A 27,597-nucleotide genomic window follows, 5' to 3' on the forward strand; every position below is an offset into this window, starting at 1 on the left:
ACCTAATGAGGTTAGACAAGGATAAGTGCACAGTCCTGCGTCTGGAAAGGAATAATAAACTGCACCAGTACAGGTTGGAAGGTGATCTGCTGGAGACCAGCCCTGTGGAGAAGGACCTGGTAGTCCTGGTGGATAACATGTTATTCATTGGACAGCAATGTGCCCTTGTGGCCAAGAAGACCAATGGTATCCTGGGATGCATAAAGAAGAGTGTGTTCAGCAGATTGAGGGAGGTTCTCCTCCCCCTCTGCTTTGCCATAGTGAGACCTCAGCTGGAATACTGCATCCAGTTTTGGGCTCCCTGTTGTGGTCGAGGGGGGATTATTATTACCCTCACAACAATAATAAATGATACGGCAAACGGGTATTAATAAAAATAGTAACCCTTTATTATTAAAATTGCCAAAACTCGTTGAATAGGATCATTGTACAGTTGGAATATATATTTACAGTGGGAATATGCAGTCTTAGGGCAAATATAAACAATTTCTATGCAAACTAGGAGGCAATAACTTGGGAGGAGAAAGTCCCTGAGAGCAGATAGAGCTCAGTTAGAGGGGGAGGCTCAATAAGAAGCTTTAAACCCAAAGGGCAGTGAATTAATTACTCACAGCTACTTTTACCTACACGGAGATGCTGCTGCTGCTGCTGCTGTGAGAGTTTACCATGTGGTCCCAGGCTGATCTGTCTTCAGCAGATGGCGGGCAGTTAACGATGCTCTTCAGGATGGGCGCTTACTTGGCTTCTGGGTAAAGTGAGGCATGGCACGATTCTAGTGGCAAGGGGAAGCAGGCTAGGCAGATCTGGCTTCTAGGCTCATGGCTTCTCCGGCTTGCTGTGTATGGCTCGTGGCTATATCCCAGGCTCTGGACCAGGCACTTGAGGCAGGGCAGGGCAACTCGAGACAGCTTCTATGAGACAGATCCAAGTAGGCTTGAAGCAAGGCTTCAGCAGGCTTGAGCAGGGCAAGGGTGACTACCAAGTCACTTGTATATATACAAATTGCCAGAGATCGATTGGTCCAATGGGGCACTGAAGCTAACGCTAGCTGCCCAATGGAAAGGCCTTCTGCCAGGCTATAGCCATAAAAGGCAGAAACAAGGACCTTGTTTCTTGGGGAACAGTAGTCAACTTATGTGCTCTCACCCCAGATAAACATCTTGTTTACCAGACAGGCAGGAGTCCTGTCCCCTTTGTTCTTTTTCCCATGTTGCCCTGTTTTTCTGCAGGAGGGAGGGGAGAGAAAGGGACCCTGTCTAGACATCTTAAGGCCTGTCTGGGTTTATACTTGTGGTGATTAAGGAGGAGGATGGTTATTAATTTATGGATTATGAAATATGAATTATTAAAATTATATTTTATTAATTAATAAATTATTAATACACAATTAATCACCTTTATATATTGATTCTAATGCACGGTTGTGAAAATATGTTCCATAACTGGTTTAGTATATACAATTTGACCCAATTAGAATATTTACAGAATTAGTTTCTATTTAGGGAATGAAAGGTGCAGTTCCACCGCTTGTCCACTAGATGGAGACTCGACAAGGCGCTTGGCGGCTGTAACTATGTACACAGAAATGTACAATGTTATCAAGAGGCAATTCAAGCTGGAATATAATGCGGCTAGGCGCGGGTGCTTTGAACTGAATCTTAGCGAGTTTTGCACACGTGAAAAGATACACTGTCTCTTTCTTTGTAGTGAAGCAAGTTGCTGGATCACACTGGCTGCTCGCTGTCTGTCTACCTGGGGCTGGTCCATCCAGGCTGTGACTTTCTTTCTCCTCCCACCTCCGCGGGTGGGGCAAAGCTTTCTTTCTCCTCCCGTGGCCACGGGAAGGGTGACTTTCCGCCGATTGGCGGCTTCCCTTGGCAGGGTGGTCCCACGGCGCAACTGCGGCGACTGGGGGCTGGCAGGGTTGGTGCGGCTCCCTGAACAGAGTCGGCCCGGCAGGGCCGGTCTGGGGAGTGGTCCTGCACAGCAGGGCTGGGTCCTTCAGGGTCGGCCCTTGTGGTCGGGGTGACAGTTCCTGGTAGAAGGGATCAGCCATCTCCGATCCCGGAGACAAACTTTGGGGAAGGGGTGCGGTTATGCGGCAATTCCCCCTTGGCTCAAAGTGAGCTGACAGTGCCGAATCTCTTGGTGACTGCTTCCCATTAAGGCGACAATGCAGTCCTTGGCTTGATCTCAAGGGAGAGGATGTCTCTGTCTCTCTCTTTCAGGAAATCCTGGGTTACTTTACCCTGACGGCTCAGGGCTGCGGAGCAGTGACAGTGGGCGGCTCCTTTATTTCCCGCAAACAGTGGGGGTCACGCAAGGCGCATTGCTGCTTGATTAGCTGCTTATGGTCGCAGCAATGTTGGACCACCGGGCTTGGGCTAGTCCCTCCCCTTCTGGGCTAAAGCTTACTCTTGGGGTTCCAGTCCTCGTTGAGACGTGACTGGGCTTATGACTCTGGCTTTCGTAGCTTCAGCGAAGGGATCTCCTTTGCTGGTTCCTGGAGCAGCTTGGGGAGCTGGCTTCTTTCCGTGTTGCAGAGGCCTCTAGTATGCATGCATGTGGGAATGAGAAGACTTAGGGGCTGCGAGCTTACGTAGCTTGAGCAAAGCGAGAGAGAGCAAATTGGTAAATGAGAGGGGAATACTTATAGATTTCTCGAGGCTGGATCTGGCCAATGGGCACACTTGTTGACAACCTGCTTTAGCCTATAGACCGGGTGAAGCTAGAATTATGCCCTTAGATGGAAAGAGCACGAGCATGCCATGCGATGGGTGCATGTAGTTGTTTACCCCTTAGGGAGACAGGTTGGTGCCTGGGCCTTTGTCCCCCTCTCCTGAAAGGAGGGTGGAAAGGGGGTACTTGCCAAAACATGTTGGGATAAGTTTGCTGGTATTTGGGGGCATAATTCTGGGCATAGGGCGCCTTCACCGCAATACTGGGCCATGTCATGGCCCTACCATGCCACTCCCCAGTTCAGAAGGGACAGGGATCTACTCGAGAGAGTCCAATGGAGGGCTATGAGGATGATTAAGGGACTGGAACATGTGCCTTATAAGGAGATGCTAAGAGACCTGGGGCTTTTTGGTCTGGAGAAAAGAAGACTGAGTGGGGATTTAATAAATGTTTATAAATATCTGAAGGCTGGGTGTCAAGAGGGAGGGGCCAGGCTCTTCTCAGTTGCACCCTGTGATAGGACAAGGGTCAATGGATAACAAACTACAGCACAGAAGGTTCCACCTCAACATGAGAAGGAACTCCTTCACTGTGAGGGTCACGGAGCACTGGAACAGGCTCCCCAGAGAGGTTGTGGAGTCTGCTTCTCTGGAAACTTTCAAGACTTGTCTGGATGCGTTCCTGTGTGACCTGCACTAGATTATATGGATATGTGGTCCTGCTCTGGCAGGGGAGTTGGACTCAATGGTCTCTGGAATTCCCTTCCAACCCCTAACATCCTGTGATAGATCCAAAGGCAGTAATATTACCCCACTTACAAAACGAAAGAACTTCCTGGGGACTTTAGGAATATATCAGATACAACGTTCTTTTCGTCCCTTTTTGTTGGAGAATTCTCCTAAACTGCTACAGCTGCTTAATCTACGTGTGTAGAAAAAGAGCTCACTCACTCTGCAACTGTCCGGTTTATAGTCAACCAAGTCTAATTTTTGTCACATGTCACCAGGAGAGCGTTTCCAAAGCCCAGGCAATAGAAGTGGGTGCCAGGAACAGATAAAGATCTGTCCTTTGCTCAGACTTGCCCCAGCATGGGGTCTGTGTCTTACAGTGCCTGGCAGGGCATGTGGCTCAGGGAAAAGGCTCATATGTGTCTACTGACCCACAGCCCTGGGTGGGGGGAGGTGTCTTCCCCTGGCTTCCTCATCTCAGCTTCTTCACTTCCCCCCATCCCGGCTTCCCGGCGGAGGAGGGGGGAGGGACACAACGACTTTGGATGTGCTGCCACATTCCGCTCCATTGATGTTTCAACATAAATTAGACTGGCCCCTTGGACTTGGGCAGTCACCTCTTGCCTCCAAAGTTAAAAGGGGTTGCAGTTTAGTAAGGTTTGTGCTCCTTGTGGATTATCATTTGCCAATACAGAACATGAGTACCTTTAACCTAGGGCTTTGTATACAATGTGCGTAATGAACTGCTATAGGATGAGACAATGACCATCTCAATCACATACAACAATATATCAATGACTATTCATTATCAGTGCAATCCTGGTGGAGCAAAAATTGCTCTGAATCGGGTCCATTAATAGAGCATCAATTGCTCTGAGTTCTTTGCCTGAAGTAACATACTGTCTAAGTTTAATTTGGAGCGGACAGAAAAATGTATTTTACCCCTCCCAAAAAGGAGTAAAGTAAAAACACTCCACACCAGAACTGGAAATCCAATTGGCTATATTATTTACAACTATATACACTATTTACAAATATACAAGATTCCCAGGTTCACATTTCAGTTCATGACCTGTTCAACAACACAGACTTCCATGCCCTCCCAGGCCTCCCACTCTTTTTCCCTACCCTCCCAAGCTCACCTTTAAGGCTCTGCTACCAGGCTAGTTTTATCACCACCAAACCAGGCAGCAGGCCTCCCCCACATCACAAAAGATACTGTGCTGAGAGAGAGGAAGAAAGAAAGACAGGAAAAAGGGAGCGAATGATATATGCGCTCCCATTATATAGTAGATACAAGGCTTATGGGATAAAATAACATCAGTGGCACAGAGTCAACTTGGAGGCCTGTGGCAAGTGGTGTCCCCCAGGGATCAGTACTGGGTCCAGTTTTGTTCAATATCTTTATCAATGACCTGGATGAGGGGATTGACAGTACCCTCAGCAAGTTCACTGATGATACAAAACCGGGGGGGTCGGCTGACACCCTGTCAGGCTGTGCAGCCATCCAACGTGATCTGGACAGGCTGGAGAGCTGGGTACAGGCAAACCTCATGAAGTTTAATAAGGACAAGTGCAGGGTCCTACATCTGGGGAGAAATAACAACAGGCACCAGTAGAGGTTAGGGGCTGCCCTGCTGGAAAGCAGCTCCACAGAGAAAGACCTTGGAGTGCTGGTGGACAGCAAGTTCTCCATGGAACAACAATGTGCCCTCGTGGCCAACAGAGCCAATGGGATCCTGGGATGCATCAAGAAAGGTGTGTCTAGCAGTTCTAGGGAAGTTCTTTTATCTCTCTACTCTGCCCTGGTGAGACCATACCTGGAATACTGCATCCAGTTTTGGGCTCCCCAGTTCAAGACAGAGAACTTCTGGAGAGAATCTAACGGAGCACCATGAGGATGATTAGGGGACTTGATCATCTCCCCTATGAAGAGAGACTGAGATCCCTGGGGCTATTTAGTCTTGAGAAGACTAAGAGGGGATGAATTAAGGGCCACTGTGCTGCTGGGATGCCATGACATAGTGGCTATTACTGAAACTTCGTGGGACGATACCCATGACTGGAATGTAGGGATAGATGGGTACAAGCTCTTTAGGAAGGATAGGCAGGGAAGGAGAGGAGGAGGTGTTGCCCTCTATGTCAGTGACCAGCTGGAATCAGTGGAGCTCCACCTGGGGAAGGATGATGAGCTGGTTGAGAGTGTATGGGTTAAAATTAAAGGCAAGACAGGGGAAGGAGATGTTACTGTAGGGGTCTGCTACAGGCCACCTGACCAGCAGAACCAAGCAGATGAGGCCCTCCACAGGCAAAGAGAAGCGGCTTCCAAGTCACAAGCCCTGGTCCTCGTGGGGGATTTCAACCACCCTGACATCTGCTGGAGGGACAACACAGCAAGGCACCAGCAATCCAGGATGTTCCTGGATTGCATAGATGACAACTTCCTCCTCCAAATGGTAGAGGAACCAACAAGAAAAGGTGCTATGCTGGACCTTGTTCTCACCAACAGGGAAGGGCTGGTAACCAATGTGAGGCTCAGAGACAGCCTTGGCTGCAGTGACCATGAAGCAGTTGAATTTAAGATCCTCAGGGCAACCAGGAGGACATATTCTAAGCTTACAACCCTGGACTTCAGGTGTGCAGACTTTGATCGCTTCAGGGATCTGCTGGCCAAAGTGTTGTGGGACAAAGCCCTAGAGGGAAGAGGGGCCCAGGACAGTTGGTCAGTATTCAAGGACCACCTCCTCTGTGTCCAGGAGCAATGTATACCAACAAAGAGAAAAGCAGGGAAGAATGCTAGGAGGCCTGCCTGGATGAGTAAGGAGCTGCTGGACATGCTATCACTTAAAAGGAAGCTCTACAAGGAGTGGAGGAAAGGACAGCTAGAATGGGGGCTATATAAGGAAGCTGCCCAAGCAGCAAGAGACCTGGTTAGGAAAGCCAAAGCACAGTTTGAATTGAATCTAGCCAGGGAGGTTAAAGGGAACACTAAGAATTTCTACAGGTATATTAATGGTAAAAAGAAGACTAGGGATGGTGTGGGCCCCCTCAGAAAGGAAACAGGTGAAATGGTCACAAGTGACCTGGAAAAGGCTGAGGTTCTCAATGACTTCTTTACCTCAGTCTTCACTGCAAGAGCCTCCAGCCACACTCCTGGAATAATCATGGAAGCTCATGGCAAGAACCAGAAGGAAGAACTGCCCATCATAAGTGAAGATCAGGTTCGTGATCACCTGAAGAACCTGAAAGTGTTCAAGTCCATGGGACCCGACGTGATACACCCACGGGTACTAAGAGAACTGGCAGATGAGGTTGCTAAACCCCTCTCTATTATATTCCAAAAGTCCTAGCAGTCTGGGGAAGTCCACACTGACTGGAAAAGGGGAAACATTACTCCCATTTTCAAAAAGGGTAAGAAGAAAGAACCAGGGAACTACAGGCCAGTCAGTCTCACCTCTGTGCCTGGTAAGATCATGAAGCACATTCTCCTGGAGGCACTACTGAGACAGAAGAATAGTGAAGAGGTGATTGGGTACAGTCAGCATGGGTTTACCAAGGGCAAATCCTGCCTGACAGACCTGGTGGCCTTCTATGACAAGGTCACAACATTAATAGATGAGGGGAGAGCAACTGATGTCATTTACCTGGACCTGAGCCAAGCCTTCGACACTGTCCCACACCACATCCTGGTCTCCAAACTGGTGAAACATGGGTTTGATGGGTTCACCACTAGATGGATAAAGAACTGGCTTGATGGCTGTACCCAAAGAGTGGCTGTCAATGGCTCCATGTCCCAGTGGAGGCCAGTGACAAGCGGAGTCCCTCAGGGCTCCGTCCTGGGACCGGTCTTGTTCAACATCTTTGTTGGTGACATGGACAGTGGCATTGAATGCACCCTCAGCAAGTTTACTGATGACACCAAGCTGTGTGGTGCAGCAGACACGCTGGAGGGAAGGAATGCCATCCAGAGGGACCTTGACAGGCTGGAGAGGTGGGCACAAGCCAACCTCATGAGGTTCAACAAGACCAAGTGCAAGGTCTTGCATCTGGGTCAAGGCAATCCCAAGCACAAATACAGGCTGGGCAGGGACTGACTGGAAAGCAGCCCTGAGGAGAGGGACTTGGGGGTGCTGGTGGACGGGAAGCTCAACATGAGATGTCAGTGTGCACTTGCAGCCCAGAAAGCCAACCAGATCCTGGGCTGCATCAGGAGAAGTGTGGCCAGCAGGTCAAGGGAGGTGATTCTCCCCCTCTACTCAGCTCTGGTGAGACCCCACCTGGAGTACTGTGTCCAGTTCTGGAGCCCCTATTACAAGAGGGATATGGACATGCTGGAACGTGTCCAGAGAAGGGCCACCAGGATGATCAGAGGGCTGGAGCACCTCTTCTATGAGGACAGACTGAAAGATTTGGGGCTGTTCAGTCTGGAGAAGAGAAGGCTCCGAGGTGACCTTATTGTGGCCTTTCAATATCTGAAGGGGGCCTACAAGAAAGCTGGGGAGGGACTTTTTAGGATATCAGGTAGTGATAGGACTAGGGGGAATGGAATAAAGCTGGAAGTGGGGAGATTGAGGGTGGACGTGAGGAAGAAGTTCTTCACCATGAGAGTGGTGAGAGCCTGGAATGGGTTGTCCAGGGAGGTGGTTGGGGCCCCATCCCTGGAGGTGTTTAAGGCCAGGCTGGATGAGGCTCTGGCCAGCCTGATGTAGTGTGAGGTGTCCCTGCCCATGGCAGGGGGTTGGAACTAAATGATCCTTATGGTCCCTTCCAACCCTGACTGATTCTATGATTCTATCTCATAAATGTGTATAAATATCTGAGGGGTGGGTGTCAAGTGGAGGGGGCCAGGCTCTTTTTGGTGGTTCACAGTGATAAGACAAGGAACAATGGGTTCAAATTTGAACATAAAATATTTCACCTCAACATGAGGAGAAACTTCTTTACAGTGAAGGTGACAGAGTACTGGAACAGGCTGTCCAGGGGGGTTGTTGAGTCTCCTTCTCTAGAGACTTTCAAAATCCACCTGAATGCATTCCTGTGCAGACTACCCTAAGTGATGCTGCTTTGCTTCCAGCCTCTGATATACTGTGATACTGTGAAAATCGCCACTGCTGCATGAGGTGCACCTCTGGTGTCCTGGGTGCCCACCCATAGGGGTGGACACAGGAAACAACGTATTTCTACCCATAAGTCCTGCACCCTATAAGGCCATCTGCAAAGTCATTCTCTTCCTCTTTCTTCCCTCTCTGCTCCCACGGGAGATGTCCTCTCTTATCGGGTAATGCCGGGGGAGTATCCTCAAGGCCTCTTAGGCCTGACTAGGCCTAACGCCAGGAGGAGAATGGAGGGGGGGGCAGTCTCAGACCTGGCCAGCCTGAGACTTGCCTAGCAGTGGGAGGGGGAAGAAAGAGCCCTGGGGGGTTTGGGTTTACCCTCAGGTGGGAAGAAGGGAAGGATTGGGAAGCTTTTGGGAATTCTGTGAGGGGTTCTGTACGCTTTGGGATACTCTTTGTCACTATGCTTTGTAGTTTGTAGTTTTTTTTGTAGCTTCACCAATTGCTTTTCCATTTAAACTTTCCATCACTCTCCAATCCGTTTGTGTGAGTCTCATTCTTTTGTCCCTTTCGGGGCAAGAGACGATCTGTCTGGCCCCAAACCAGCACAGATTTTTTGGTAGCAGAGGATGGTTCCTGTGCTGAACTCTGCGAATTGGATTGGAGAAGTGCAGAGATGGAAAAGTTAAAATGGTATCTGGGCGTTGTTGGTTTTTGGTGGCTGGGCTCAAGGTTTTGTGCTGGGGCGACCGTGTGGGCGTTTTATGGGTTCCGAGGGGACACCCTGGTGCGTAGCCGTGGCGTGGAATCCCTCCTGCTGTTCCGAAGCGGCAGCGGCGATTCTATAGCTGCAGGCACTGGGGAAAAAGCTTAAGAATGCGGTGCCTGTCCCTTTCCCTTTTGTTCCCCGCGGCGCCAGCGGCGAGCAGAGCGGCGCGGAGCCGAGGAAGGGGGAGGGACAGTCGGAAGCAGACCAGGGTCGGCTTGTCCCGCGGCGGTGGGGGCTAGCCGCAGCGGGGCGGTGAGCGGTGGCTCCCGCAACTCAAGAAGGCGGGCGGTGGCTCCAGTTCAAAAGCTGCTTCCGAGGACCCAGGGAGCGAGTATAGCTTTGGCTGGAAAAGCCGCTCTTGTGGCCCGAGGGGTGGCGGCGGTTTTGATCTGTACCGCGGCTGCAGAGGTGACGGCGGCTCTCGCTGTTATCTCTCCCCTGATTTTCGGACGCGCTCCGAAAATGGCGCCTAGCACCTGGCTCCGCCTCTCTTCTCGGTGGGTTGCAGTGCAGCCACTCCCTCTCCGGGGGAGGGTTGTGTAGCCGAATGCCTCCACGCCTCAGCATGCTTACGCTCAGGGGGAGCGGTGTGCCTGTGCGTGGTGTGCATCCGTATTAGCCTCGGGCCGCGGCTGGAAGCGGTCAGCACTGGGCTTGGGAAAGGTCCGTGCAGCTTTGGAAAGTCTCAGCGTGCTGTTGCCTGCAAGGGGTGGAAGGAGTCGAGTTGAGGAGCCTGATTGCTCAGACTCGATTGCCCCGAGGGGTGGAAACATGCCGCTTGAGTGGATGGAGAAATGTTTGGTTGAGAAGTTATGAGGTTGTTTCCAGGTGGCCAGGATGCTCCATCGGATCCATGAAGAGTTCACCGTGCAGAAGAATGAACTCTGCGTCGCTGGGAGGTTCCATAGGATGAGGGAGAAGAGCTGGACTGAACTGTTACCTGAGCCCGAGGGAGAGACCTTTCGGAAGGACGCCCAGATGGAGACTTGGACTTTGCCAGACATGTCATCTGAAAGTTGTTTCTGATTTGATGATATGTTTTGGGTGCAGGAATTATGGGTATGAAATAAGGGGTGGAATGTGGCAGTTTAGGCTGGGTGCCCCCTGCCACTGCTGCATGAGGTGCACCTCTGGTGTCCTGGGTGCCCACCCATAGGGGTGGACACAGGAAACAACGTATTTCTACCCATAAGTCCTGCACCCTATAAGGCCATCTGCAAAGTCATTCTCTTCCTCTTTCTTCCCTCTCTGCTCCCACGGGAGATGTCCTCTCTTATCGGGTAATGCCGGGGGAGTATCCTCAAGGCCTCTTAGGCCTGACTAGGCCTAACGCCAGGAGGAGAATGGAGGGGGGGCAGTCTCAGACCTGGCCAGCCTGAGACTTGCCTAGCAGTGGGAGGGGGAAGAAAGAGCCCTGGGGGGTTTGGGTTTACCCTCAGGTGGGAAGAAGGGAAGGATTGGGAAGCTTTGGGAATTCTGTGAGGGGTTCTGTACGCTTTGGGATACTCTTTGTCACTATGCTTTGTAGTTTGTAGTTTTTTTTGTAGCTTCACCAATTGCTTTTCCATTTAAACTTTCCATCACTCTCCAATCCGTTTGTGTGAGTCTCATTCTTTTGTCCCTTTCGGGGCAAGAGACGATCTGTCTGGCCCCAAACCAGCACACGGTGGCATGATTCTTAAAGGCACATAGCCTTAACCCACGACACATACTCAGGCTATGCATACAGAATCGCACACAGGGTCAATACGGTGGTCTCAATGTCCACCCCATGGTGTGTGTTCTTCACTCTGAAGAGTGAGTCTTCATCCTCCTAGGTGCTGGTTGCTTTGCTGAAACCGAATCTCCAATATGGTCTTCTCTATCCTGTAAAGATACAAAACTGGCTGTGGTGTAGAGAAACCGGGCTTTGCAGTTAATAATTGGGGACTATTAATAGAACACTCATGCGGTGTGTCTTCCCATTTCCATCCAAGGCTTTCCAGGCCTATAACCCTCTGGGTTTTGCCAGCATCCTGGGCACAGTGCCAATGGATGTTAGCTTTATCTGTACAAGTTTGGCCCACCTGTATCTGGGATAGGGATTTACCCCTTGGCCTGTTTGGTACATGGTTAGTACCCATTACTGGTTCAGTAGGACAAAATATTTTTATTTTTGGGCTTCCATAAATTCCCCATTGGTTGTTGACAATAAAAACTGCCTGGGTAATCACATGCCCCAGCTGTTTCAGGAGACAGTGTGTTTTTTGATGAAGCTATTTGTCCTTTCAACAATCCCATTTGCTTATGGATAATATGTGGTATGGAACATCCATTTAATCCCTTGTCCTTGCACCCAGTCTTGCACTGTGGTTGCAGTGAAGTGTGATTGCTGTCACTCTGGATACACTCAGGCATAGGCAAGACACTGAACCATTGTTTGAGAGCTTCAATTGTTGGAGCTCCCATAGCGGTACTGGTATCTGTGACCATGGTTAATCCTGAAACCACCTCTACTCCTACCAGAATGTACCTTTTGCCGTGAGATGGCTTCAGGGGACCAAAGTAATCAATTTGCCAGGTACTCCAGAGTCTTGTCCTGTCTGATATGTTGGGTTGGGGTGTGGTGGGTTCAAAATTCCCCCCCCAACATTAACTTTACCAGACTAGCTCAGTTTGGAAGCAAATAGAGCTATATTTACAAGCCAAACTACAATATACAATGGAATGCAATTAATATGCACAAATATACAGTATTTACAAAATTTACAGGTATTTACAATTAATAAAACAGCACAAGGACCCTTTCCCTGGCCAAAAGACCAGGGAAAGCTGCCTCCCTGCCCACTCACCCCCCCCTTGCCCTGTACAAGAGGGGGGAAAAAAAAGAAGCACAGAAGGTTAATACCAGACAAAAAATATGCAGCCAAGGTCAGCAAAGCCTGTTTGAATCTCCCCAGCGAAGAAGCAAGAAGAGAAGAGGAGATTTTGGGAACCAAATCTTATGGGAGATATCCCTCCAATGGAATTGTTTAGAATAATCATTATTTTCCTTTTTACACCCAATAGTGATTTATTTACATTTTTACTACTTTCTACCACAATCCACCCCTTCTAAACAATTCCGTTGGCTGCTAATACTATCCATCTAATCTAAAACAATATCTACAATAATGAGTAAATAAAGTTCATAGTCCATTCCAGCTATCTCAGATGTAGATGATTTAAAAGTTCAAAAAACAGGAAAACAGAAAACAGTTTGTTTCTTCGCAGATGAGACGAAGAAATGAACATGGACTTTCAGGTGACTCAGGGCTCTCAGGGTTCTTAGGGTCCGTGCGCCGTAGATTCCTCATGGATTCATCCTTTGGGCACGATGTTGTCTCTGTACAACACTCTGAATTCAAACTCTCTCAGCTAAAGTTAGATTTCTTTGTGGAGTACACTAAATTTCACCATTCTCTTGCATTACCCAGTAAGTGTGACCAGAACCTTCAGCAGAATCCACCCCTTGGACAGGTTTGGCCTTTCCTGAAGGAGAAAATACCCAAGCAGTTTTCCCTAACAGATTCTTTTCTCAAATAACAGGAACTCAATTGCCTTCTACCTTTCGTAACAAATCTGATTGTGCAGGGCCATCTTGATTTACTGAACCTCTACTATTTACTAACCAGCTTGCCACTCAATGCTGTGCACTTTGGCCCAGTCTTTTATAAGATTGTTCTTGAAATGAGTTCCATTGCCTGATTCGATCCTCTCTGGAGTTCTGTGTCTCCACAGGATTTGTCTTTCCAGACCAAGAATGGTGTTATGTGCAGGTGCATGAGGAACTGGATAAGTTTACAACCATTCCAGTACTTGCCTCTACCATAGTCAGAACATATTGTTTACCAGGTAGAGAACGAGGTAGAGTGATGTAGTCAATCTGCCACGCCTCATCATACTTGTACTTGGACCATTGGTTACCATACCACAAGGGCTTGATTCTCTTTGCCTGCTTAATAGCAGCACAAAAGTCACAGTCATGTATGACTTCTGTGATAGCGTCCATGGAAATGTCAACTGATCTATCACAAGCCCACTCTTAGGTTGCATCTCTGCCTTGATGTCCTGATGAATCGTGAGCCCACTGAGCTAAGAACAGCTCACCTCGGTGTTTCCAGTCAAGATCAGGATCAGAGTTCGTATCTACTTGAGAAACTTTTGCACCTAAATCTGCCTGATGGTTGTGTTGTTGTTCCTCAGTAGCTTTGCTCTTAGGAATGTGAGCATCAATGTGTCTCACTTTCACTGTCATTCTCTCTATGCAAGCAGCAATGTCTTGCCGCAGATCGGCAGCCCAGATAGGCTTTCCTTTGCCATCCATTCTTTTTCCAGTCCTTTAGCCAACCCCACAAGGCATTGGCTGCCATCCATGAGTCAGTGTAGAGATAAAGCTTTGACCATCTCTCACGTTCATCTATGTCAAGTAGTAGCTGGACAGCTTTTACCTCTGCAAATTCACTAGATTTTCCTTCTCCATCGTTTGCCTCTGCAACTCTGTGTGTTGGACTCCACAGTGCAGACTTCCATCTCCGCTTGTTTCCAACAAGTCAACAGGAACCGTCTGTGAACAAAGCATATTTCCTTTCATCATCAGAAAGATCACTGTAAGGGGGGGCCTCCTCAGCACGATTTACTCTCTCCTGTGGAGGTTTTGTGCAGTCAGTGCCTTCTGGCCAGTTTGTGATCACTTCCACCAAACCAGGCCTTTCAAGATTTCCTATTCGAGCTCTCTGTGTTACCAGAGCCATCCACTTAGACGAGGTAGCATCTGTTGCATGATGTGGTGAAGAACCTTTACCTTTGAACATCCAATTCAGAACTGGCAATCTAGGAGCTAGAAGAAGTTGTGACTCAGTTCCAATCAGTTCAGAAGCAGCTTTCACTCCTTCATAAGCAGCTAAAATCTCTTTCTCTGTTGGAGTGTAGTTTGCCTCTGAGCCTCTGTAGCCACGACCCCAGAAACCAAGAGGACGTCCTCGTGTCTCCCCTGGAGCTCTTTGCCATAATCACCAGGTTGGACCATTGTCACTCGCGGCCGTGTACAGAATGTTCTTAATGTCTGGACCAGTTCGGACAGGTCCCAGACCCATCGCTTGGACTACCTCTCGCTTGATCTGGTCAAAGGCTGCTTGTTGCTCAGGACCCCACTGGAAACTGTTTCTCTTTCGAGTCACATCATAGAGAGGTTTCACAATCTGACTGTATCCAGGAATGTGCAGTCTCCAAAATCCCACTATGCCTAAGAAACGTAGAGTTTCTTTCTTATTGATGGGATTTGCCATGGTGGAGACTCTGTTTATCACATCCATTGGAATGTGACGGCGACCATCTTGCCACCGCACTCCCAGAAACTGGATTTCTCTGGCAGGTCCTTTCACCTTGTCTCGCTTGATAGCGAAACCAGCTTGCAAGAGAATGTCAATGATTTTGTTACCTTTCTCGAAGACTTCTTCAGCAGTCTCACCCCAGACGATGATGTCATCGATGAACTGAATGTGTTCTGGAGCTCCACCTTTCTCCAAAGCATCATGGATCACTGCATGGCAGATGGTTGAACTGTGAATCCACCCCTGGGGCAAACGATTGAATGTGTACTGAATGCCTCTCCAGGTGAAAGCAAACTGAGGCCTGCATTCCTCTGCTATGGGAATAGAGAAGAAAGCATTAGCAATGTCTATGGTAGCATACCATTTGGCCTGCTTGGATTCCAGCTCATATTGGAGTTCCATCATGTCTGGTACAGCTGCACTCATGGGTGGAGTTACTTCATTCAAGGCACGGAAATCAACTGTCAGACGCCACTCTCCATTCTGCTTTCTCACAGGCCAGATTGGACTGTTGAAAGGTGAATGAGTTTTGCTGATGACCTTCTGACTCTCCAACTGACGAATCAAGTTTTGAATGGGCACCAAAGAGTCACGGTTGGTTCTGTATTGTCTGTGATGCACAGTTTGAGAAGCAACCGGCAACTTCACATCCTCTATCTCATGTTGTCCCACAACTGCAGATTCATCTGAAAGCTCAGGTCTAATAGACAACTTCAATTTTCCTCCATCAATTTCTACAGTTGCTATTCCAAAAGCCCATTTGTAACCCTTAGGGTCTTTAAAACGCCCTTCTCTCAGAAAATCAATTCCCAAAATACAAGGTGCATTAGGACCTGTTACAATAGTATGTTTCTTCCACTGCTTCCCAGTTAAACTTATGTCAACCTCTATCTTAAACAACTCTTGAGATCCACCAGTGACTCCCTGAATAGTTATAGATTCTCCCCTTGATAATTTGATGGTATTATGGTGCACTGAGCTCCTGTGTCAACCAAGGCCCTGTACTTCTGAAATTTTGAAGTGCCAGGCCACTGGATGTACACATCCCAATAGATTCTGTTATCTCCATTATCCCTTACCTCCCCCTGGCGGAAGGCAGGGCACCCCTAATTATGGGGATTACATCCACATGTACAGTTGGTACAGTGTCTAGTGTCAGAGTTAGGATCAGTGTTGGAGCAATTAGAGTTGTTCTGGGAAACTGAGGAAGTGACAGCTACCCTTCTGGTATTGCTATCTCTGGCTCTGCCACTCTGCAGATCCCATAATCTCCTGAAAAGATCAGAAGTTGGTTGACCATCCCATCTGTTCATGTTCTCACCAAACTGATCATGCAGAGTTATCCAAATACTCCCATGTGATTGCCTCTGTTGCCTTTTTTGATTTGGCCTATTTTGAAATGGCCTCCTTGGAGGACATCTGTTTCTAACAGATGAAACTTGTATCCATCTGGATGAAGAGGAATTGGCATCATCCCCCTTTTTCAGTTTGAATATGGAGGTTTTAAATTCCTTCTTCAGCTCTTTCATACAATTCTCAGTCTTTCTAGTCAGAGTTTCAGTGGCTGAGACCAAAGAAAGACGTGTGAGACTATCCTCCAATTGCCTCATTTGGTCAGTGAAATGGCCAACAGTAGGAGGTGCTCCACCACAATTTCTTGCCACAATTCTGCTTGCCAGAATAGTAACATAATGAGGAGGAGCAAGTTTAATGAGCTTTTTGGCAAGGCCTGTTCCCACAGGAATTTCATCAGGATTCAGCATAGTATGATTTCCATGCATTTCTTCTCTCACAGCAAACTCTCTCAAACGCTTAATTCCCTCATCCATCATGCTCCACCGCTGAGGGTTCCATGGAAGATTGTCTCTTGTCGGGTATCTCATTAGGATAGCCAATAGGAGGCATGTCCACAGAGAAACTTTACCAAGGCACTCGCCTAAATGCCTGTCTGTTCCGGAGTCTTTCAAAAGGGTACCCAGCTGAGCTGCTGGCTTGTCACCTACCACTAAAGCTGGAGCACCTGTGTCATAGCATCTTCCTAACTATCTCATGATTGGCTCAGCATCTCTAATGTAATCTTTTCTTACATGCCTGATTTCCTGTCTGGGTGCATTAGCTGACTGTATATCAAGCTCTTCCTCCTCCTCATCATCTTCCTCACCCTACTGTCCCCCTGCTGAAAGCCTCTGTAGGATTTCCTTAAGTTCAGAAGCACCTCTCTTAGTTCCTAATTTACTAGGACTCATGTCCTGTCCTGCATCTCCATCATCCATTGGTGGCTTCATTAACTTAGCTATATTTCTAAGGTAGACTTTCTCTTCCTCATCAGAAGCATCCTTTTTGGCTTCACTTGTGGCCTGCAGTTGAATAAGAACCCATTTTCTTAACCTAGATTCAGAACTTGAACCTGGATCATAAGGCTCCTGGTCAACAGAAGGATCCTAGTCATCGGAAGGATCCTTGTCTCCTTCTGCACCTCCCTTGTGTTTAGACTTCTTGCTCCAAACAACAACCAATTTTACTGGTGCTGCTTTTAAGTTCACAGCAGGATCAGCAGAAGCAGAAGGAGTTTGCACAGAAATGGCATCACCAGGCGCTCTTTGGGACCCTGCTGCCACTGCTGCTTCCGTTCCAGCTGCAGAGGGCAGAAGAGTCTTTGCCTCATTAATGGCCGCCACCTGTGAAGCCATTGCTGCCATTTTAGGTACTGGCACCTCTGCTGCTGCTAGGGCTTGCGGTCACCCCCCTGCTGGCTTACCGCCATTACTGCAGCCGCCTCTGCTGTTCAGAGAAGCCTTTACATTAACTCCTTCCTGCCTACCATTGCCTGTTGCTGCAGCTTCTTTATCACTAGAATTGGTCTCTGTACCTCCCTCACTACCTGCATTAGACATAGACTTCCTATGCTTCCTTCTTCACCTAAAGCAAGCAGCTGCATGTCTCTCTCAGTACAATGCTATTAGCAGACCAACAATCACCACTACAAATAGCAAATTTAGGCACAGCAAATAGATCATCTTAGGATTCCAATTACTGAGATAACTCTCAGAAACAGGAACACTAAACTCAAAAATCTCAGAAGGGACGGTCACAGTTGCATTTTTATGTCCTCCTAAACCAATAAATCCTAGCCAGGAATCACCAAACCTCTTTAACTTGTATTTAAACCAAAGAAACAGCTTATATGCTACATATCTGCCTATTTTATCAATCATTGCAGAAACACACCATTTATACAACATTACACTCAACACAGAATACAGCAAATGCCACAAAACCCAAAGCAGCTTCATTTTGCTTTCTTAATCTGAGCAGGAATTAATCAATCAAGCAATCGCCCCACTTTGAACAGGCACCAATTATTTTTGTAATGTGGTGGGATGAAAATTCCCCCCCCCCAACATTATCTTTACCAGACTAGCTCAGTTTGGAAGCAAATGGAGCTGTATTTACAAGCCAAACTACAATCTACAATGGAATGCAATGAATATGTGCAAATATACAGTATTTACAATATTTACAGGTGTTTACAATTAATAAAACAGCACAAGGACCCTTTCCCTGGCCAAAAGACCAAGGAAAGCTGCCTCCCTGCCTCCCCCCCCCCTCCCCCCATACAAGAGGGAAAAAAAAAAGAAGCAGAGAAAGTTAATACCAGAAAAAAACAATGCAGCCAAGGTCAGCAAAGCCTGTTAGAAGCTCCCCAGCGAAGAAACAAGAAGAGAAGAACTAGAGATTTAGAGATTGTTTTGGGAACCAAATCTTATGGGAGATATCCCTCCAATGGAATAATTTAGAATAATCATTATTTTCCTTTTTACACCCATAGTGATTTATTTACATTTTTACTACTTTCTGCTTGAAATCTGTGAAAAATTTTTAAAGGCATAGCCATAAACTGCCACATGGGGCTTAGTTTGGATGCTTGGCCTTCAGCTTCATCCAACGTTGTGGACAAGCTGTAATAATTGTTTCACATGTTGTCATACCTCTTTTAATATGGAGCCACTCAGCCAATCTCTCCCAGTCTTTCCTTTCATTATGTACTATGCTAATTCTCTTTAGGTAGTCGACCTGCTGGTTCCATTTACCAGCAGGTGTTTCCTTGTTGGAATGTCCTTTTACCCGTCCTACCTTAACGGGTCTTGACCAGCCTATTTCTAACAATCTTTGCCAGTCAGCCCTCCAGACTTTGGTGTGGCCTACTTCATACTGGTTGGATTCCCACTGATATATCCACTCAGTGGCACCATTATAGGTGGCATAGGAATCCATGTAGATGGCCTTAGCACCATTCTCTACAGCCAGCATGACTATACATAATTCTCCTACCTGTGCACTGCCTTCACCTTCTTCTGTGACCATCCTGCCCGTGCCAATCTCTGATGCTGCTGCTTTGTAATGCTACTGGGATCCCACATGGTGGGAGGATGCATCTGTGAATCATACTCCTTCTATATTCAAGTTTGTGGTCACTTCTGGTGCTTCCTTAATTGGAGAAGGCTTGTAGGGTTGACCTAACAGAACTGTGTCTGGATTCACAGGCTGTTATAATTTAGAAACCTTTGTTGGACCCTCTTTCAATTGCATTAGCTGTCCAATTCCCTCCAGGTAGACATACCATTTTCTTACTGTGGCTTTCTGGGCAACACCTCAGGTGGAGGTGATCCCTTGAGGATTGATTTTAGCTGGGGAAAAGGGCCTTGCACCACAATGTCTTGTGAAGTACGCAGTTTCTTTGCTTCCTTGACAGCCCTGGTTAGGGAGAGGGGTCCCTTTTCCCATTCCAAGTACCTTTTCTTGGTGTCCTTAAATGAAGTTGAGGAAAAATAATAAGGGGTCTGTTTGGGTTTTTTGGTCCCTTCTGGAATATCCTGCAGTATGATGCATGCTCAGAAAAAAAACATTCGACCCTTAAGGCATCTTGTGGGTGTAATGGACCCAGCCGCTGATAAGCATTAAGCACATCTTTTAAGACATTAAAGCTTTCCATGTGCCTTGGAGTACAATCCCAGGTTCTATGTTTCCTGAGTAGATCTGTCTTCATTTAAAGAGCGGACAGAAATAATTTTACTCCCAAAAGGAAATAAAACAAAGACGCTCTTGTTGAAGTGGAGAGAAATACAGGATTATATTCAAAAATATACAGGAAAATACAGAACACACAAATCCTTAACACCTAATACATGAAAATCCCCCAAAACCTTCCCCCAACCAGACTAAACCACAAGCCCCAGTGCTCCTTTTCTCCCCCCACCTTCCCTTGTCTCCCTTCCATTAGGCCTAAACAGGCCAAGATTGCACAGGAAAAATTAGCCAGGCCTCTGAAGGCCACAAACAGGCCTCCTCCCCTGTTGTTCTTCCTGATTTGGGAGCCATTGGGTGATGAATGAAGGCATGAACTCCATTGCCGTATAGCAACGAGATTCCAGAAATGCAGAGAGCAGAGAATCTCAGAAGTCCTCCCAGAAGTCCTTTATTGTAGCATTATATAATCCTTTGCATTAAGGTCTTAGAGTCCCACTTACAGAAGTAGTCCCAGCATCCCTACACTGAAGCCCTAGCCAGAAGTAGCTAAGTAACAGAAGCAGAAGTCCCTAGCAGCCCTAAGCCAAGACCCTAACCAAAGCCAAAGTGACTATTGCTCAGAGTGGTTGTTTTTTATACTCTTTGTTATCAATCACTTAACCAGTAAAATCCAACCACATATATAAGCTAAAATTTTTTCCCAATAAGAGGTGCCAGCATGTCAAGGAAGTGGCTTCTGCAGTATGTTCCAACCAAAGGGTGCCAACGTGAGGATGTTGTTCTTGGCACATGTGGAATGCTATTATTTTGCTCTACGCAGCATGCTAAGGAATTGGTCAGCTAAGGAATCATGCACTCTGCATGCATCCAGCAGCTGCCCTCAGAACAGTGGCTGCAACACTTCCCCATGTTACCAAATAAGGACTCCCTCTGGAGAGACGAAAGGAGGGAGAAAAGAGACCGAGTTGGGCTTGCTGACAGCTTATAAAGAGATAGCAGAATTATGGTATTGAATAACAAAATTACAATTTCCTGGGTCCTCCTCCTGGACTCTCTAGCCCCTGGAGGACTTCAACTTTGTGGCTTTTCTTAAAGGCAACCAGCCTCAAACTGCCACAAGATCATATAAGGGATGAGCAATTACTGAAAATCCAGGAATATGTTTCCTCCAGTAGACCAATGTACCCAACAGTTGTTGCAGTTCTTTTATGCTGCTTGTTATTTGCCCCTTTTCAATGACTTCCAGGGTGTCTTCAGGTACTGCAATTGCACCAGCTACCCACCAGGTTCCAAGAAATTTAATTTCTTGCCCTGGGTCTTGACACTTGGCAGGTGGAATGTCTAACCCATTCTTGGTTAGGAACTTCCAAATGGCTTCATCTACTAAGCCAACCTGTTCTTTGTTATCACCACCAATCAGCATGTCATCTATATACTGGCATATGCAGACATCTTCTAGCACTTTTACAGTGTTCACTAGTGCAGCCAGAGTGTTGTAAGCAATAGTCAGAGAGTGTTTGGAACCTTGGGGTAACCAATTAAAGTTATACTGAACCCCTTGCCAGGTAAAATCAAATTGAGCTTTATCTTCCTCTCAAAGGAATCATGAAGAACATGTCCTTTATGTCTAATGTGGCCATCCATGTGTGGGAAGCAGCTTGAATTCTGTCACCACCGATGTAAGGCTTGGGACTGCGGTTGTTAATGACAGAGTCTTGCTGTTCAGTTTCCTACAGTCAACTGTCAGCCACCATCATCCATCCAGTTTACAGACTGGCCAAATCAGAGAATTATATGGGGAATGGGTACATTTGCCTCTTTTCCAGGTGAGCAATTACCTCTGCAATGCCCTGTTTAGCTGCCACTGGCAGAGGATCACACTTGCAGTTTTTACCCCATTTGCTTCCACCCCATTTGCTTCCAAAACTCCAGAGCAAACCATTAGGGAAGTGCCACCTTTTTTCAGCTGGGACATCAAATCCCCAAATATTTCCCAGATAAGGGCTTAAAGCAACTTCCACAATTGTGCTGCCTTTCTCCCTTAGTAACCATACCCGTGTTCTGGCCATGGAACAGGTATCAGATGTCCCTGTAATTCCCAATATTTTTATTCTTTTACTGGATGGTTTAATTCCTAGGCTTTTTGCTTGTTGTATATTAAAGACACTTATTTGAGCCCTTTTATGAATTAAGAATTCCATACCAATCCTGTTAGGACCCACAGGAATTATTATGTAAGGCTCAGAATTAGCAGACCATTGGCATGAATTTACAAAGCAGTGATGGAGATCTGAAGCAGTCACTTAATTTTCTAGGTTTTTTTTATTTTCGTTAGATCCCTCTTGGAAAGACAGGAAAAGGTTAACTTTCTTGTTAGGAGAAATGGGGGACGGGACAGGGATGATGGACGGGACGGGGGGATCGGTACCGCTGCTGAAGAGGTACTGCTTCTCCCACTGCAGCTGCTTCCGCTGCGGCTTCTCCGTCTTTTCATAGAATCAACAAGGTTGGAAAAGACCTCAGAGATCATCAAGTCCAACTTATCACCCAGCACCTCATGACTAACTAAACCATGGCTTCAAGTGCCATGTCCAATCCTTTTTTGAACACCTCCAGGGATAGTGACTCCACCACCTCCCTGGGCAGCACATTCCAATGGCTAACAACTCTCTCTGTGAAGAACTTTCTCCTCACCTCGAGCCTAAACTTCCCCTAGCGCAGCTTGAGACTGTGTCCTCTTGTTCTGGTGCTTCTTGCCTGGGAGAAGAGACCAACCCCCACCTGACTACAACCTCCTTTTAGGTAGTTGTAGACAGCAATAAGGTCTCCCCTGAGCCTCCTCTTCTCCAGGCTAAACAACCCCAGCTCCCTCAGCCTCTCCTCATAGGGCTTGTGCTCGAGACCTCTCACCAGCCTCGTTGCCCTTGTCTGGACACATTCAAGTATCTCAATATCCTTCTTAAATTGAGGAGCCCAGAACTGGACACAGTACTCAAGGTGTAGCCTAACCAGAGCTGACATCCTGGTTGGAGTCTGTTATAGACCACCCAACCAGGATGAGGAGGCCGATGAGATATTCTATAAGCAGATGGAAGCTGTCTCAAGATCATCAGAGTTTGTCCTTGTGGGGGACTTTAACCTACCAGACATCTGCTGGGAACTTAATTCAGCAGAGAGGAGACAGTCCAGAAGGTTCCTAGAGTGCATGGATGACAACTTCCTGATGCAGCTCTTAGGTGAACCTACCAGGGGTAAGGCTCTGCTTGATCTGCTGTTCTCAAATAGAGAAGGGCTGGTGGGAGATGTGATGGTTGGAGGCTGTCTAGGGTGCAGCGACCATGAGATAGTGGAGTTTTCAATATGCAGGGAAATAGGGAGGAGCAGTAACAGAACCCTCACTTTGGACTTTCGGAGGGCAAAATTCAGGTTGTTCAGGCAACTTATTCAGAAAGTTCCCTAGGTAACAGCCCTTAAGATCAAAGGGGTCCAGGATGGTTGGACCTACTTCAAACAGGAGCTCTTAAAGGCACAGGAACTGGCAGTTCCCACATGCCGTAAGACGAGCCGGCGGGGAAGACGACCGGCCTGGATGAGCAAGGAGCTCCTGAAGGATTTAAGGGAAAAAAAGAGGGTTTATCGCCTTTGGAAAGGGGGGGAGGCAACTAGTGATATGTTATGTGGTGATATAAGGATGTTGTTAGATCATGTAGAAGAAAAATTAGAGAGGCAAAAGCACAGTTAGAAATTAAACTGGCCGCTTCTGTGAAAGACAACAAAAAGCATTTTTATAAATATATTAATGCTAAAAAGAGGGGCAAGAGGAGCCTCCACTCTTTATTGGACGTGGAGGGTAACATTGTAACTAAGGATGAGGAGAAGGCTGAGATTCTAAATACCTTCTTTGCCTCCATTTTCAACAGTACGGCAGGAGGACTTCAGGATAACTGGCCTCCTGAGCTGGTTGATGGGGTCAAGGAGCAGTGTTGTACTCCTGAAATCCATGTGGAATTAGTTTGAGACTTGTTGAGTCACTTGGATATTCACAAGTCCATGGGACCTGATGGGATTCATCCTAGGGTGCTGAAAGAGCTGGCAGATGAGCTGGCCAAGCCTCTGTCCATCATTTTCCACCAGTCCTGGCTCACTGGAGAGGTCCCAGAAGACTGGAAACTGGCCAATGTGACGCCCATCCACAAGAAGGGACGAACAGAAGAACCTGGGAACTACAGGCCTGTCAGCCTGACCTCAGTGCCAGGGAAAATCATGGAGCAGATTGTCTTGGGGGCAATCACTGCATACCTGAAGGATAGCCAAGGAATCAGGCCCAGCCAACATGGATTTAGGAAGGGCAGGTCCTGCCTCACCAACCTGATCTCCTTCTATGATCAGGTGACCCGCCTGGTGGACCTGGGAAAGGCTGTGGATGTAGTCTACCTGGACTTCAGCAAGGCCTTTGACACTGTCCCCCACAGCAAACTCTTGGCCAAACTGGCAGCTTGTGGCTTGGACAGCAGCACTCTGCGCTGGGTTAGGAACTGGCTGGAGGGCCGAGCCCAGAGAGTGGTGGTGAATGGTGCCACGTCCAGCTGGCAGCCTGTCACTAGTGGTGTCCCCCAGGGATCAGTGCTGGGCCCCATCCTGTTCAATATCTTTATTGATGATCTGGATGAGGGGATTGAGTCCATCATCAGTAAATTTGCAGATGACACCAAGCTGGGAGCAGGTGTTGATCTGTTAGAAGGTAGAAGGGCTCTGCAGAGGGACCTTGACAGGCTGGACAGATGGGCAGAGTCCAACATGATGGCATTCAACAAGTCCAAGTGCCGGGTGCTGCACTTTGGCCACAACAACCCCATGCAGAGCTACAGGCTGGGGTCAGAGTGGCTGGAGAGCAGCCAGGTGGAAAGGGACCTGGGGGTACTAGGTTGACAGGCGCCTGAACATGAGCCAGCAGTGTGCCCAGGTGGCCAAGAGAGCCAATGGCATCCTGGCTTGCATCAGGCATAGTGTGGCCAGCAGGAGCAGGGAGGTCATTGTACCCCTGTACACAGCACTGGTTAGGCCACACCTTGAGTACTGTGTCCAGTTCTGGGCCCCTCAGTTTAGGAAAGATGTTGAATTGCTGGAGCATGTCCAGAGAAGGGCAACAAGGCTGGTGAGAGGCCTTGAGCACAAGCCCTATGAGGAGAGGCTGAGGGAGCTGGGACTGTTTAGCCTGGAGAAGAGAAGGCTCAGGGGAGACCTCATTGCTGTCTACAACTACCTGAAGGGAGGTTGTAGTCAGGAGGGGTTTGGTCTCTTCTCCCAGGCAACCAGCACCAGAACAAGAGGACACAGTCTCAAGCTGCGCCAGGGGAGGTTTAGGCTGGAGGTGAGGAGAAAGTTCTTCACAGAGAGAGTGGTTGGCCATTGGAATGTGCTGCCCAGGGAGGTGGTGGAGTCACCATCCCTGGAGGTGTTCAAGAGGGGATTGGACGTGGCACTTGGTGCCATGGTTTAGATAGGCATGAGGTGTAGGGTGACAGGTTGGACTCGATGATCCTTGAGGTCTCTTCCAACCTTCTTGATTCTTGATTCTTGATTCTTGAGTACAGGGGCGGAATGACTTCCCCGCTCCTGCTGGCCACACTATTTCTGATGCAGGCCAGGATGCCATTGGCTACCTTGGCCACCGGGGTACACTGCTGGCTCATGTTCAGCCAGCTGTCAAGCAGTATCCCCAGGTCCCTTTCTGCCTGGCTTCTCTCCAGCCACTCCGACCCCAGCCTGTAGCACTGCATGGGGTTGTAGCCAAAGTGCAGCACCCGGCACTTGGACTTGTTAAATGCCATCATATTGGACTCCGCCCATCTGTCCAGCCTGTCAAGGTCCCTCTGCAGAGCCCTGCTACCCTCTAACAGATCAACAGCTGCACCCAACTTAGTGTCGTATGCAAAATTACTAATGGTGAACTTAATCCCCTCATCCAGATTATCAATAAAGATATCGAACAGGATTTGGTGCAACACTGATCCCTGGGGGACACCACTAGTGACAGGCTGCCAGCTGGATGTGGCACCATTCACCACCACTCTCTGGGCTCGGCCCTCCAGCCAGTTCCTAACCCAGCACAGAGTGCTCCTGTCCAAGCCACAGGCTGACAGCTTGGCCAGGAGTTTGCTGTGGGGGATGATGTCAAAGGCCTTGATGAAGTCCAGGTAGACTACATCCACAGCCTTCCCCACATCAACCAGGTGGGTCACCTGATCATAAAAGCAGATCAGGTTGGTCAGGCAGGACCTACCCTTCCTAAATCCATATTGGCTGGGCCTCATTCACTGGCCATCCTGCAGGTGCACTGTGATTGCCCCCAAGATGATCTGCTCCATTATCTTGCCTGGCACTGAAGTCAGGCTGACAGGCCTGCAGTTTCCAGGTTCCTCCATCCGGCCCTTCTTGTGGATGGGCATCACATTGGCCGGTTTCCAGTCATCTGGGACCTGTCTGGTGAGCCAGGACTGGTGGAAAATGATGGAGAGCAGCTTGGTCAGCTCATCTGCCAGCTCTCTCAGTACCCTTGGATGGATCCCATCTGGTCCCATGGACTTGTGAGTATCCAAGTGGCTCAGCAAATCCCTAACTACTTCCTCCTGGATTTCAAGGGTATTATACTGCTCCCTGACCCCATCTACCAGTTCAGGAGGTCAGTTATACTGAAGTCCTCCTGCCTTGCTGTTGAAAATGGAGGCAAAAAAGGTATTTAGTACCTCAACCTTTTTCTCATCTTTGGTTACAATATTCCCCTCTAAGTCCAATAAAGAGTGGAGGTTCTTCTTGCCCCTCTTTTTGGCATTAATATATTTATAAAAATGCTTTTTATTGTCTTTCACAGCAGTGGCCAGTTTGAGTTCTAACTTGGCTTTTGCCTCTCTAATTTTTCTCCTACATGATCTAACAACATCCTTAAACGTATCATGAGTTACCCCTCCCCCTTTCCAAAGGTGATACACCCTCTTTTTTCCCCTTAATTCCTTCAAGAGATGCTTGCCCATCCAGGCCGGTCGCCTTCCCCAACGGCTCATCTTTTGGCACATGGGCACAGCCTGTTCCTGTGCCTTCAGGAGTTCCTGTTTGAAATAGGTCTAACCGTCCTGCACCCCTTTGTTCTTAAGGGCTGCTACCCAGGGAACTCTCCGAATTAGTTGCTTAAATAAGGTGAAGTTTGCCCTCCGGAAGTCCAAAGTAAGGGTTCTGTTATTGCTCCTCCTTATTTCCCTGCATATTGAAAACTCCACTATCTCATGGTCACTGCACCCTAGACAGCCTCCTACCATCACATCTCCCACCAGCCCTTCTCTGTTTGAGAACAGCAGGTCAAGCAGGGCCTGACCCCTGGTAGGCTCACATAACATCTGTGTCAAGAAGCTGTCCTCCATACACTCCAAGAACCTTCTGGACTGCCTCCTCTCTGCTGAATTAAGCTCCCAGCAGATGTCTGGCAGGTTAGTCACCCACAGGGACAAGGTCTGATGATCTTGAGGCAGCCTCCAGGTGCTTATAGAATATTTCATCGACCACTTCATCCTGACTGGGTGGTCTATAACAGACTCCAACCAGGATGTCAGTTTTGTTAGCCCTCCCTCTGATTTTAACCCACAGGCACTCAATGCTTTCATCCTCTACCTCAAGTTCTGTGGCGTCAAGAGATTCCCTAATATACAGGGCCACCCCTCCTCCTCTTCTCCCTCGCCTGTCTCGCTTAAAGAGCTTGTAACCATCCAGTGCAGTACTCCAATTGTGTGAATCTTCCCACCATGTTTCTGTAATGGCAACTACATCATAGTTTTGCTGGTGAACCAATGTCTTCCAGTTCCTCTTGTTTTTTATCCATACTGCGTGCATTGGTGTACATGCACTTCAGCTGGGCTTCTCATTTCTCGACTAACTGTAGTTGATGTCTCTCTCCTCTCCAGAGAGACTGGTTTCATCACCCACCCCCTTCAAACCCT

General features: G+C 47.9%; 1 protein-coding gene across 1 annotated transcript in view; it reads left to right on the forward strand.

The window, feature by feature from the left end:
* Nucleotides 1-27,597, forward strand: part of LOC128979116 (ras GTPase-activating protein 1-like) — a 203,148-nt gene that overhangs the window by 163,519 nt on the left and 12,032 nt on the right. Inside the window, exons 22-23 of the mRNA XM_054397213.1 lie at nt 26,761-26,830; nt 27,248-27,358. Coding sequence (XP_054253188.1) covers nt 26,761-26,830; nt 27,248-27,358 — 181 coding nt within the window. The remainder of the gene's footprint in view (nt 1-26,760; nt 26,831-27,247; nt 27,359-27,597) is intronic.

The sequence above is a fragment of the Indicator indicator genome, chromosome W (genome assembly GCF_027791375.1).
Source record: "Indicator indicator isolate 239-I01 chromosome W, UM_Iind_1.1, whole genome shotgun sequence".
Lineage (NCBI taxonomy): Eukaryota > Metazoa > Chordata > Aves > Piciformes > Indicatoridae > Indicator > Indicator indicator.